This window comes from Ahaetulla prasina, chromosome 1, assembly GCF_028640845.1.
Source record: "Ahaetulla prasina isolate Xishuangbanna chromosome 1, ASM2864084v1, whole genome shotgun sequence".
Taxonomy (NCBI): domain Eukaryota; kingdom Metazoa; phylum Chordata; class Lepidosauria; order Squamata; family Colubridae; genus Ahaetulla; species Ahaetulla prasina.
In genome coordinates this window covers 92764890-92779820 of record NC_080539.1, presented here as the reverse complement: position 1 = coordinate 92779820, position 14931 = coordinate 92764890, and the positions used below count along the sequence as shown (strand labels likewise).

General features: G+C 39.9%; 1 protein-coding gene across 1 annotated transcript in view; it reads left to right on the top strand.

The window, feature by feature from the left end:
- Positions 1 to 9430, top strand: part of TULP4 (TUB like protein 4) — a 97302-nt gene extending 87872 nt beyond the window's left edge. The window contains exons 14-15 of the mRNA XM_058168636.1: positions 67 to 2693; positions 4543 to 9430. Coding sequence (XP_058024619.1) covers positions 67 to 2693; positions 4543 to 4659 — 2744 coding nt within the window. The 3' untranslated portion in view covers positions 4660 to 9430. The remainder of the gene's footprint in view (positions 1 to 66; positions 2694 to 4542) is intronic.
- Positions 9431 to 14931: the final 5501 nt, after the last annotated feature.

The following is a 14931-nucleotide window of genomic DNA, read 5'->3' as shown; positions in this document are numbered from 1 at the left end:
CTAATATAGCTATTAAAAATAAACACTTCAATGCCATAATGTAATACTATGTGTTTATTATGACAGTGACTGGAGCATCTGGAGTTCCTGAGAACAATCCACCTTGCACCGTAAACATCCCAATTGCTCCTATTCACAGTTCAGCACAAGCAATGTCACCAACTCAGAGCATAGGGCTGGTGCAGTCTTTGCTAGCTAATCAGAATGTGCAACTGGATGTCCTCGCAAATCAGACAACAGCTGTGGCAACAGCAGACCACGTGGCTGATAATGCAGTCCATTATCCAATCCCAAGCAGATACTCTAGCCCAGGCCAAGTGATCTTTGGAGGAGTAGAAATGGGACGTATCCTCCAGGTCCCTCCTCAGTTACCCTTGCCACCCCAGAATGCCATCCAGATGGCAATTGTGGACCACAGAGAGGGGGACAGAGACCATGAACACCTCCAAAAAGCTAAGGCTCTGCGTCCCATCCCCCAGGTGGCTGAAGGAGACACAGCTGTCTTCAGCACTGCCCAAGAAATTCAACTGAACAAAATAAACCCTCCTCCTCCATACCCCGGAACCATACCTGCGGCTCCTACCACAGCTCCACCACCACCACCACCTCCTCTAGTACCTCCACAACCTCCGGTAGATCTCTGTTTGAAAAAAGGTGATTTCTCTCTATATTCAGCAGCCCATTACCAGACCCCTCTTGGCTATGAGAGAATCACCACCTTCGACAGCAGTGGGAATGTTGAGGAGGTGTGCCGCCCTCGAACCCGGATGGTGTGTGCCCAGAACACGTACACTCTGCCCGGGCCAGGCAGTTCTGCCACTTTACGGATTACTTCATCAGAGAAGAAGATTCAGCAGCCATGCACTAGTGCCACCTTGAACAGGCTCACAGTTCCACGTTACTCCATTCCAACAGGGGACCCACCCCCTTATCCAGAGATTGCAGCTCAGCTAGCTCAAGGCCGGGGCATCACGCAAAGGTTGGACAATAGCATCATTCATGCTACACTGCGGAGGAATAGTAGGGAGGCAGCCCTGAAAATGGCTCAGTTGGTGGACAGCCAGAGGGCCACTTTGCAATTCCCACTGAAACTGAAGAGCAATGTTGTGGGAGCCCAGTACCAGCAGCGAGTGCCAACTGCCCTGTACACATGCAGCCAGTGCAGTAGCAACACGAACAATGGCACCAGCAACACGAACAATGGAAATGGGAACATCAGTAATATCAACGCAAGCAGCATCGCAGCAGGCCTCAGCGCTATGAGGCCTGATGTAACCACAGGGAGCAGCTCTCAGCACAATTCAGTCATTGCACACTCAGCCAGTACATCGCCTTTGGCCTCCCAATCCTCTTACAATTTACTTAACCCACTTGACAATTCTCGGGAGCGGACTGATTACGTAAACTCTGCCTTCATGGAGGATGAGGCTCTTTCTCAACACTGCCCTGTGGAGAAATCAGCACGCCACGTCCCTGTAGCCATGGCAGAACCTAACATTGCTGTAAAAAGGCCGCCTCCCTATCAGTGGGAACCTATGGTGAGCGAGGAGATATGGGTTCCTCAAGAAAGGACAGCTCATAGTACTTTGCCCAACCCTGGTAAATCCAACCCTCTAGTCATTGGCCAAGCTCAACATTTGGATATATCCCGAGCAACCTTTGTTTCCCCCAAATCTCCAACCAGTCCCACTGCCACTTTCCAGATGAGTTATGGTGTTGGAGCACCATATTTGGGAAATTATAGTATCCCTCCTCCTCCACTTCCTCCTCTTCAAGGAATGCAGGTCCCCTGTTCTCCCAAAGAAGCTCTGGCCCCATCCCAAATTGTACAACAGGAGCCATCTGTTGTTCTTCAGCCAGCCTATCCCTCAAACCTCTCCTACTGCCCTTTGCCTCCCATGTATCCTGGAAATAGTACTTGTTCAAGTTTACAGCTGCCACCAATGGCCTTGCATCCGTGGAATTCCTATAGCACATGCCCACCTTCTGTCCAGAGTACCCAGAATGTTCTGCCACCCAAGGCGCTTCTTGTGGTGGACAAATCTGTTATGTCTCCACCACCAGTAGAGCCTCCGGGTCATGTGGGCTCTGATGTGATGGCAGAGACCGCAGATAACTTCCAAGAAGTGCTCTCCTTGACTGAAAGTCCCATTTCTCAGAGGACAGACAAGTTTGGGAAGAAGAATCGCAAGCGCCTGGATAGCCGGGCGGATGAAGGAAATATGCAGGCTATCACAGAGGGAAAAGTAAAAAAGGAGGCCAGGACCACATTGACTGACTTCAATTCCTTAATAGCCAGCCCAAGACTGGGCAGGGAGAAAAAGAAACTCAAGAGTCAGAAAGATCAGTTGAAGTCAAAAAAACTGAACAAGATGAACGAATTTCAGGACAGCTCAGAAAGTGAGCCCGAATTGTTTATTAGCGGGGATGAACTGATGAATCAGAGCCAAGGGAGTAAAAAGGGGTGGAAAACGAAAAGGAACTTGAGGACAGCCAGCGAACTGGATGAATTTAAATGTCGAAAAGCAAACGAGAAGGAAGATGGGCGGCTGGGAAACCAGGGCTTTGTGTACGTGATGGCAAATAAACAGCCTTTGTGGAATGAGGCAACCCAGGTCTATCAGCTGGACTTTGGAGGGAGGGTGACTCAAGAATCTGCAAAGAATTTCCAGATTGAGCTGGAAGGAAGACAGGTAAGCTAACCAAGAGAAAGTGGAAAATCTTTCTTGTTTAACATGTATGTCAGGTGAAGCTTCATATGATTGCTCTTGAACAATTCACCTATTGCCTTGCAAAGAATGACACACACACAAACATACACACCTGGTAGATGTACTGCTGATACTAGAGTGAGATTTGTACCAGAAATTAGACATGAGTTTAAGTACTGATAGGAATAAGTATGGATCAACCTCTAGCTCTTTAAGATGTAACTGTACCTTAACTTCTGATATTCCTCTTGATTAGCCTTGCTAATTAGGGCTACTAAGAGTTATAGTTCAGCAATCATTGGAGACCACAAATTTCCTGCAACTTTTGGGTATCCTGAAAGGCTTGAAACTATGTAAAAATAAATCTGTTTTGTTCCAGGAAGAGAGTGGAAGGTAAGATAATGCTTATTTTTTTCCTGGATATTTGCAATAATAAACATTACCAAGCCAAATTACTAGAAATTCTTATGGTCTATGAGTAATGCCACATTGAAATGATAAGCATTGGGAGAAATTGGGAGGACATCTCTTGCATTATGATATCATAAACACAAATGACATGAATCATGTAATTTGCTTCATTCATATCATATTTATTGATTGATAATACTGAGTCTTTATTGTTGCTCCCCTCCAAAGAGCAACCTTTTTTCCCCAGGAAATAGATTAAAATAACAAAACATCCTCACACACACAAACAGACTCTCATAGGAGTAAGTCAGTTACAAAGGGAACTATGATTACTGAGCAGTATTAAGCAACCAATCACAACCCATAATGGTGACTCCCAATTTATACTTTATCTCCTTCCAGGAGTCTCTTTAAAAAGCCAATTGTTTACAGCTTTCTTATAACTCAACAGGAGACAAGATGTGACTGAAGCAAATTGCATAATTTATATAATGAAGACTTGACACCAGTCTGGCATATAAACATTTCTGCTACAAAACAACAACAGTGTGAACAGAAGTGTTAAGAAGAAAGTGCATGATATGAAATTCTGAGTGTTGTTTTTCCTCACTTATAAGAGCTGCTGTATTATGTACTTTAGTAATAGAACATACCTAAACACAGACACAAAGTGGTTTTCAAAATTAAGCCAGTGTTTTGTTTTCTAAAAGGAGAGAAATCATACTCTTAATAGAACACTTGTAAATTGCTTCAAGATTTAAAACAAAAACAAATGAGTATAAATAAAATAACTAATATGGTTTGCTTGATTTTGGGCTAATATGGTATGAAAATCCTGCCATTGTTCCACTTCCAGATATATAGAATTCAACTCCCAGAATTCTTAGCACAAGGTCACATTGGCCAGGGAATTCTGGGAACTGAAACCCACGATCTGGAGATTGGTGAACACTGTTTTATGATTTGGCAGTGTATGCAAGTTCACTTTTGACATAATCAGTAAGCCATGGTTCAGTCCAGAATAGTTGTTTGAATCCATTGAAGAACCTAGTGCTCATATGGCTGCCATTCTCTTTGAAAGTCTTAGCAATGCTAGTAGAACTTCATTCCAAGCCTGCTATATTAATTGAGCCAATCACTTTTTCTCAGCCCAATCCACCTCGTAGGGTAGTTGTTGAGAGGAGAAGGAAGGAGCATTAGGTATGTTTGCTGCTTCGAGTTACTTATAAACTAAGTAAGGCAGAACAACAATCTAATAAGTAAAACAAAAATATAATTCTTGGTAGAAGGAAAAGGATTGTTATCCTCTCCTTCCTTTAATGGCCCACTTTCTATTCATCTGACTTATTATTTACTCTTTCTCTTCAGCTGCTAACTTTATTCTTCTCCTCCTCCTCCTCCCCTTCCCCCAATCTTCCAGGTCATGCAGTTTGGACGGATTGATGGCAATGCCTATATCTTGGACTTTCAATATCCATTTTCAGCGGTGCAGGCCTTTGCAGTAGCTTTGGCTAATGTGACTCAACGTCTGAAATGAAAAGAGAAAAACAGCCTAGAGAGGATTACAAAATAAATAAATAAATAAAAATCCACCCCACCCAATGGAGCTTTCTCATAAGGGCCAGCCCAGGAAATGTCAGGGTGGAGGTCTAGTAGAGTTGCACAAAGGAATCTGAGAGGAAAGGTGGAAATGCAACTGGAAAAGTCTACAAGTGCCCGAAGGAGGGCATCAACTTTAAACACTTGGGGGAACGGGGTGGGGACCCTTTTGGTTTGGGGTTAAATTTATTTGAATCAATATTTTGCTGATTTTTCGGAGCAAGGGAAAGATGAGATCTATTCGGTTATTATGCCGGGAAAATGTGGCTTTTGACTTGTGATGGTTCTTCTGTGTTTGCTGCAAAAAATAGCTAATGTAAGATGATAGAGGGATTTTAAAGATTGCCCTTCCTTCCTTCCTTCCTTCCTTCCTCCCTCCCTCCCTCCCTCCCTCCCTCCCTCCCTCCCTTTTCTCTCTCTCTCTCTCTCTCTCTCTCTTTCTTTCTTTCTTTCTTTCTTTCTCTCTTTCTTTCTTTCTTTCTTTCTTTCTCACTGTTCTATTCTTTCTAAAACAGAGAAATCATGGCCCCTCACTTTGGATTTGTTGGTATTATTTACATCAATTATAACAGCAAAAAAAGAACAAGAAGGCTATAATATACTTGAAGACATGTGTTTCTTCCCAGATAGCTGAGCTCTGTAGGCATGATAGAGATTTGTTGGAAATCCATATCTAATTTCTAAAATATTCTTCAAAAGAAAAGCTATTACTTTGGGGGTAGTTTGCAAAAGATGCTGTGTTGAAGAAGCTAGTGAGGGTTTTTTTCTCTTCCTTTTCATTGTGATCTGTGATCTGGATTATGAGTCTGTACCAGACAGTAAAAACTAAGGGGCGGGAGGGGGGAGGCCAGGGAATGAGGCATGCAGATACATGTTGTTTTGAAATATTTGTATTGATTTTTGTATGAATGTAGGATATATATGACTTGGTGTGGCATTTAAGTAAGAGCTACATCTTCTGGTCCTCACTTAACAATGTTTACAAACTAAATAAATAAAAGATGTAACTTTTGAGCAATTGGAGTTCCACAACATTGTAGTACTAATCCAGAAGACTATTGGCAAAAACTGGAGCACTTTTTGTGAATTATAGGCAACAGGTCAGATTGGGGTCTTGAGCAAACCAAAATCAGATCAGGATCCAGGACTTGGACTACATTTAGCTAAGATTAGCTAAGGGTAGCTAGATTTAGCTACATTTGGCTAAGGTTTAAGAATGGATGCACATAAGCATCTAGCTAAGATTTAAGAATGGATGCACATTGGCTAAGATTTAAGAATGGATGCACATTGGCTAAGATTTAAGAATGGATGCACATTGGCTAAGATTTAAGAATGGATGCACATAAGCAGACTGTAGAAAGGGATTGTTTTAAGGTTTCACTGGAGGAAATCAAGCTGAGATGGTTAACAATCCAAAAAATATTGTGATCACTGTTGAACTATTATGGGGAAAATGTGGTATCTAACAGGATAAGATCAAAGCTAGTGTATTACATTGGAGTAAATTTCCTCTTCTTTTGCTATTCTTGCTGTATGAATTCCACTAAGGATGGATGCTAAATTGTAAATCCGAAGGTTCCTGGTTTATATCCAGCTGAATCTGTGCTGGTTGAAAAATAAAACCAGAGATGGAGAAAACTTCCTTTTTCTCTGTTTTTCAATTTGAATATGACCATTTGGCAATAAATTGGAGTGACAGTGCCCCAATAAATTATTTGAAAGTCAAAGCAGAGCGAGAATGTAATAGTATTTTTATTTAACTTTGGATAGCGAGCGATATTATTTCTCCTTGATAAATTGTCTATAATGTGACAAAACCTATGGCAGATATTCCAAAAGAGATGGTTTTAAGAGGGGGGGCGAACGTGTGTCTGTTTTATGAACTCATTAGATTCCTATTTTCTTGGCTTTGAGTGTGCAAACCAAAATAGCTTCCATGAAATGCTGCAGATTTCAGGAAAACAACAACATTTTTCTTGTTGGTAACTTATGCAGAAGTTTTATCTAGAAGGAAAAGCATTCAGAAACCAGTTTTGTCTTAAGTAATCCAAATGTTATGTCCCGTATTTCCCACAACTAGAAATTTTTTAAATTGCACACTTGTAGCATATGTACATAAGTAGACTTCTTTTATTATTTAGTAGAAACAAATTCTATTAACAAAGGGATAAGTAGGGGGTGGGAAATTTGGAGGAGCTGAAATTGCTATTCACTCCTTGCATTATCCCTAACTTCTGCAGCTTCACCCACTATTATTTCCATTTTAGAATGAAAAGGCTTAAAGTTGCAAAAATAATAGTTCTATACTAAAGGGGCATTTCTCAGGATGTTGCATTGTCTATTTAATGCAACACATGGGATGATCACAGAACACAAAAGTATAAATTGGTAGCTTCCCGGGTTGTACTTTTCAGCCCTAGACAATCATAGTATTTGCAGAGTCCTTGAGGGAAAGGTATTTGTGGGGTGGGAGAGAAATAAGAATATTCCTTTATGGGAACCACTCATCAGACAAAGAATCAAAACAAAAAAATTATCTGGTCCCCATACAGTGGATTCAAAGCATCCCTAACCTTGTCTTTTCCTGCAAGATACAGGCCATGTACCAACAGCTTTGCCCTCCCCCCTTTCTTGTTTTGAATTTCCTGTCCAAAGGTAATTGGCTTTTTTTGGCTTGGAACCAAAGGTATCTAGGCTCAGACTGTCCTTTTTTGATCCAGGGCAGGGGTCTGCAACCTTAAACACTCAAAGAACCATTTGGACTCATTTCCCACCGAAAAGAAAACACTGGGAGCCACAAAACCCTTCCCGTGCCTGACTATTTCTTGAGCGGCCACAAAACTAGCATATGTAGTTGAATTAAACATTCTGTTTTCTTCTGAAACTTTTCTTTTCTTGGATTTATCCATGGTTGGCTTACCAGGGGCTCAATAAATTGCATGCCAGTGTGTTTCGCACATTGGCGGTTGTGACACATATTTTGAGTGATGGAGCCGCAGCAGAGGGTGAAAGAGCCACATGTGGCTCCAGAGCAACAGGTTGCCAACCCCTGATCCAGGGGCACATTTGCCCATTTCCTCTTTCTGGTACAGGTCCCTGGTGAAAGGGAATCTCTAATTCCGGGGAACAGCTCTTCAGGATCCAAAGGTAGCTGCATCCAAAGAGATAACTTTATTGAAGAATAAAGGTTTCACCTGCTCAGTATTATGTCTCAAGTTGTTCAAAGCTCAGATGTAAGTCTGATAAAATAAATAAATGAATGAAACAGCAACCCTGGTTCTGACCAATCAAGAGGGTTTATGTGTCTCTTCTAACAGCTACATTTTTGTTAGATGTCTGTAGATCAGATGATGGTCGTCCTTGGGCAAGAGATTTTTAATAAGGCTTCTGAGTCATGTAAAAAATATTTTAGAATGCAGTTCTTGCTATATCCACCAGACCTTTTTATGATATTTAATATAGAAAGTCCATCTTTCTAAATTCTTAACTCTGAATAACATCAATTGCAAAGCACACGTTTTTATTAATAGGAAAATACCATCTTGGCAACAAGTTTTGGTGCAAGAACAATTTTGTTTCCTGAGCGCTGGATTTTCTCCTTCCACCTCCTATTTGAGGGGAGAATAAGTCAGTCCTCACAAACAATATAGAGGTTAGACAGACTGTAAGTCAGAAATCTCTGGTTTGTCCAACACTATTGGAATCCAGATCTTATCAATCAGTAAACAGGACTAGCAGTTAAGAATGAAAGACAGGATCCAATACGAGTTGGAAAGCTGCAGAATTCATTTCCTTGCTTTCCTGCTCCACTCTCATTTGTTGGATCCTTCCTCAGTTCTAATTCCAGAGGAGAGATGGGTAACTTTTGATGACTTGAACAGATTAAAAATAAGCTGGAAAGAAGCTTTGACAGGGTAGAGATGCAATGACATTGAAAGAGATTCTCAGAGATTTTTGATCCATGTACATGTGATGCATTATGCCTAAAACAAGAGTTACATACTATTTTGTTTTAATTGCCCTAAACAATCAAACTCTTCTTCCTTGGCTATTTGCACATTTTGGGAGTGCCACTCCAAAAAATAAAAATCGATTTCTTTTGCTCAGCCATCTCCCCTTAGCAAAGTGCTGCAATTTTCAATTCTCCAATAGCATAAATTGCTTTTTTTCCTTAGGGAATCTTTCCATGTCTAAATATTCTCAATCTAAGGCAGTGTCTCCCAATCTAAGCAATTTTATGATAAGTGGAATTTAATAATTCTCCAATAAACATGCTGGCTGGGGATTTCTAGGAATTGAAGTTCACACATCTTAAAAGTTGCCAAGGTACAGAAAGACTGATTTTGCCCCTGAAGAAATTGCTGAGAAAGAGTTAACAACTGCCATTTGCAGTAAAGTTTGCCATTATATTCTGAGACTATTTTGAACACCCTCTCATTTGGATTTACTGACAATGGCCATTCCCCTCGAAGAAATCATCTTCAGCATTGCTGCATTTGGATATTGCCTCCAACACTCCTTGGTTTGAAGAAATGCCTAATAAACAAATATAATTACAGTATGTTTGGTTTACAGTGTGAAATTGAGGATTATGTTTAGGCTTATAAGAAACCTTTAATTGGAAATGATTGGTTTTTATTTATATAAAGCTTGATAATGTATATATTATTTTATATGCTGCTCCATTTCTGAAGGCTCTTGAGTAGCTTGACTTGTGGGATTTGGTAGTATCATATACTTTTCATCATGGAAAAATATAGCTTCATACAAAATACAACAAATACACTGCTCAGAGCCCTTCCCTGAGGGAGATGGATGGTTTAGAAATTGGATGGATGGATGGATGGATGGATGGATAAGACAGACAGACAGAGATACAAAAACTCAGAAACAAGAATTGGCATGTTCAGAGCTTGTGTCAGCATTTGACATTTTGAGTCATCGTCGTCGTCGTCATCATCATGTCCTATGCAGAGCACATTGGCCAGTAAGTGATTTCCAGCAATTCTGATTGTTTGCAACATCTTTAGCTTCATCCCAAGAGGCATTAATAATCTTAAAATCATTGTCCTTAGGCATTAGGTTTTCTGAGGCCGGCTTCATTTCCTATTTCCTTTAGGAGGTATCCAATGTGCAATTTTTGGATGCCAGTCTTTAGGCATGACTAAGATATGACCAACAAATTGCATTTGACATTCATTCACAGTACTTGATAGATGTTCTAAATCTGATCTTGGATACTACATAACTTACAGTAGCCACTTGTTAATGTCCCACAGTAATTTTGAACTAGCATCACCCTTAGGGCTTGTAGGAAGAACAAAATCTAGTTAGGCAGACTTACAGTGCTACTTGAAGTGATGCCATAGATAAATAAGACCATTAGGACTTAATGAACGAGAAAAGGGCTCACCAGACTACTTTGTTTTAACTGTATAATGAGTTCTGAACATGTTAACTATGACCCAATCTAATTTTTGGAAACTCCCAACTCCCATTCCAAATGAATAAAGAAAAGCAAATGCAAGAATACTAAGTGTTCTCTGAGCTGATATTTAAGAAAGAAAACAACAACAACTGCAAAGTAAATTATTAACAGCAATGGTTTGATACTACATATAAAGTAGCTGAAACGGGACATAATTTATACAAAGCATTCAATTTTTTTATTGGACTGACACAAGCCTCATAATTTCTTTCTAACTCTAGCTAACATTACAATAAAATCTGTGATAATTTCCTCCACTTTATTTTGTCTAGTGGATAAGGCACCAGATTGGAAACCCAGAGACTGAGTCTTTGATTAGGCATGAAAGCCGGCTAGGTTACTTTGGGCCAGTCATACAGTTTCAGCCAGTGGTGAAATCCAATTTTTTTTACTACTGGCTTGGTGGGTGTGTTGTGGCTTGGTGGATGTGGCTTGGTGGGCATGGCAGGGGAAGGATACTGCAAAATCTCCATTCCCTCCCCACTTCTGGGGGAAGGATGTTGCAAAATCTCCATTCCCACCCCACTCTGGGGCCAGCCAGAGGTGGTATTTGCCTGTTCTCCAAACTTCTCAACATTTCTGCGACCGGTTCTCCAGGACCTGTCAGAGCCTGCTGGATTTCACCCCTGCTCTCAGCCCAATTCTCACAGAGTTGTTATGGGGAAAATACAAGGAGGAAGGAATATTAGATAGGTTTGCCATCTTGAGTTATTTATACAAGTAAAAAGGTGGGGTTAAAAAACTGGGAAAAAAAATACCTTTTTCATTTATTTTATATAGTATTTATACTTTTCCGTGAGAATATAGAATATTGAGTTTTACCACAAATATTTTATTGGAAGGGAAGTCTTTGAAAATGTACAAAAATTAGAAGTATTTTGGTGTGATTGTTTTTGTTGTGCTTGTGAAATTGGAAAGACCAAATAATTTAAAGTGGAGTACTAGTAAGGAAATACTATAGTAGAGGAAATCCTTCAGCACTAAGCTTAACTCCTAGGCTTCTTTGAGCAACTTTGGTAGTTCTATGCATCACTGGATTCAAGACTTTACTCAAATTTTAGTGATTTTGAGTCATTTTATTTACAGTAATGAGTTATGGTAGTGTTGCAATAGAACCTCTCATCGGATTGACTAGCAAGCTGGCTCAGTACATTTTGAAGGCCCTTGACACAAACATTAATAAATCTAAGCATTGCTGAATTAAATCTTGCCTAGATAACAATCCTATACTGTACTACTGTATATGTGGATTTTGAATAAGAAAGGATGGATACACATAAATAAAGTATAAAATAAATAAACCCTGCCCCCTTCAGAGAAAGTACTCTTCATATCTTGCACCAGTAAGATATACATGAAGACCTGTGTTGCCCTTGCTTGTTCCTTCTTTGATAATCAAGACCTGCATATACAAGATATTCTTTGGGAGTTTGGGGAAAATGCCTTTAAGCTTGATTGAATCATTCCAGCAGTGAGATAATTATCAAGCATGCAATCAGTGGTCACCTTTGCCAATTATCTAGGGAAATTTAGGTATAATGTAACATGCCTGCATGGTTGGCCATTGCTCATTTTCTCTTACCAAGATTTTTTTCACTATTTATATAAATACAGACCGTTGTTGGCCAATAATTTTTTAATGGCATGGCAGGTAATCATAGACAAGTGAAGCAGCAGAGTATTTTGTCTGTCCTGTTCACAGTGTTTGGTTGCACATATAAAAAAAAAACCCAGCTCTCATATGCATCTATACATTTAAAGAAAGAAAGAAAAAAACATCAGAATCAGTTTTTGTATATGTTGTTGTTAGTTGCGAAGTCGTGTCCAACCCATTGCAACCCCATGGACAACTTTCCTCCAGGCCTTCCTGTCCTCTACCATCCTCGGAGACCATTTAAGCTCACGCCTACTGCTTCAGTGGCTTCATCCAGCCATTCTCTGCCATCCCGTTCATTTTTTGCCCTCAATCATTCCCAGCGTTAGGCTCTTCTCCAGTGAGTCCTTCTTTCTCATTAAGTGGCCAAAGTATTTCAGTTTTATCTTCAGGATCTGGCCTTCTAAAGAGCAGTCAGGGTTGATCTCCTCTAGGACTGACTGGTTTGATTGCCTTGCAGTCCAAGGGACTCGCAGGAGTCTTCTCCAGCACCAGAGTTCAAAGGCCTCAATTCTTTGATTTCCCCCCTTTCTTATGGTCCAACTTTCACAGCCATACATTGCAATTGGGAAACCATAGCCTTGACTGTGCACTTTTGTTGGCAGAATGATGTCAGTATGCTGTCTAGATTTGCCATAACGTTCCTCCCCAGGAGCAAGTGTTTTTTAATTTCCTGGCTGTAGTCCCCATCTGAGGTGATCTTGGAGCCCAGGAAAATAAAATCTATCACCACCTCCATTTTTCCCCATCTATTTGCCAGGAATTGAGAGGGCATGATCTTAGTTTTCTTAATGTTGAGTTTCAAGCTAACTTTTGCACTCTCCTCCTTCACCCACATCAGAAGGCTCTTTAGTTTCTCTTCACTATCTGCCATTAGAGTGGTATCATCTGCATACCTGAGTTGTTGATATTTTTCCTGGCAATCTTAATTCCAATTTGCGATTCATCTAGCCTTGCCTTTCTCATGATGTGCTCTGCATATAAGTTAAATAGGCAGGGCGACAGTTTACAGCCTTGCCGAACTCCTTTCTCAATTTTGAACCAATCAGTGATTCCGTGTCCAGTTCTCACTGTTGCTTCTTGACCTGCATATGGGTTTCTCAAGAGACAAATAAGATGGTCTGGTACTCCCATCTCTTTGAGAACTTGCCACAATTTGTTGTGATCCACACAATCAAAGGCTTTAGCATAATCAATGAAGCAGAAGTAGATGTTTTTCTGGAACTCCCTAGCTTTCTCCACGATCCAGCGTATGTTGGCAATTTGGTCTCTATTTTTGTATTAGGTGACTCCTATGAGAGAAATGAATATGATGACGAGAGAAATGGTTGTTACCATTTCCGTTCCTTCCAGCTCTTTAGGACCAATGTACCCTGTTTCCCCCAAAATAAGACATCCCCTGATAATAAGCCCAATTGGGCTTTTGAGCGCATGGCAATAAGGCCAAGCGCTTATTTCAGGGTTCAAAACAAACATAAGACAGGTTCTTATTTTCAGGGAAACACGGTACTACTACAATTATCTTTCCTTCTTGTAGCAAAACGTCTATCCAACGGGCACTCAAATTAAGAAGCAGCCAGTGAAATCATTCAGCTGATGGTCCCTACTTGTTATAGCAACAGAGCTAGTTAGAAATTCAATGGTATAACAAGAATTTTTCAAGTCATATTTTTCAAAATACAATTGGAAAAACAACCATTAAAACAGGTAATTTTAATGACAGCTTTCCATGTTGCAGTTGTGGGTCTTTATTGCATACTATTTCCAAATAATACAGGAATACAGAGGGAATAGAATTTGATTCAGGTACAGGTTACAGATACAGTTTGGGTTTTCTAAACAAATACATTATATGCAACTGACCCCTGACTGAAATATATTGAAGAGTTAGGAGGATCTTCAAATTATCCTCTCTCTCTCTCTCCACTTTGTGTCCACCCTCTCCCCGATTTTGTTCTTCCCCTCTTCTTTGTGGTGAAGAATTTTAAAAACTTACTGTTCGCTGTAGATGCAACTTTTGTATTACAGGATTGCATGGGGATATAGTTTGGTTGAGGCACTGTGTTTTTTATTGAAAAATGCATTTGTTAATAAAAATGCATAATTCAGGTACTTTTATTTTGATAAATGTTTTTGAATTTATCTGCTTTATTTCTTTTTGTGTTGTGTTGGAACAGGGGTTTTGTGGGTTTTTTCTTTGTTTTGCTTCATCCTGGGGTTCAGTTTCCTCCATGTTTTTACAAAAGTATGTGCTTAGATAATGTAAGTTTCCTAAACATGCGTAACTTGCCTGACACTCTCATTTCTGCACAGAAATTGATACATTTCTCTGATTGCTGCACCTATGATATTTTTAAATGGCCCTTTCAAATAATCGGTTCATTTTTTTGAAAAATCTTCCATTCAGATCTGATTTTCATTGTAATTATGAACCGTGCCCTGATTTGCCTCTCCTGTTATGTGCTCTGTGTAATAGATTGTGGAGAAGATACCTAGAAAGCATTAAGTGGTTTCCCTTCAATAATGTGATTTGTTCCAACTTTTGACTGTCTACATGATTGAGATTGGGTTGGTGGCCCTAATATCCTTGATGATTTGAAACTGTAAGAATTGTCCAGGTGTTGCTTATTAAATTTTTTGCAAGCTAGAGAATCTCTGATGTGGTTTTGCCTCTTATTGAGCAGCTTATCTTCATCTTCCAATGCTTTAAATTGGATTGGAAATTTTGAATATTTACACCAGCTAATTACTCCTAATGACTTAATGGACTTCCATGGCCCATTTTAACCTCCGCACTGGTCAGACATGATGACACTCCTGCAAAATTTCAACCTAGAAATTTTATAATGATAATTCGTCATAATCAAATTTTGGATAACAGCCAGTTTCCTTCTCCTACAGAGAGTTGTAACCCTGCATTCTTAGCTCCTAAGCCAATATTAGTTCTAGATTCCTTCTTTTAAAATCAGGTTTAATGTCAAGGAATTGAAACTTGACACCTACTCCTAAAAAATTAATAGCAGGTGAAGGATTGTTTTATGTTGCTATTGTGATATAAAAAGCAT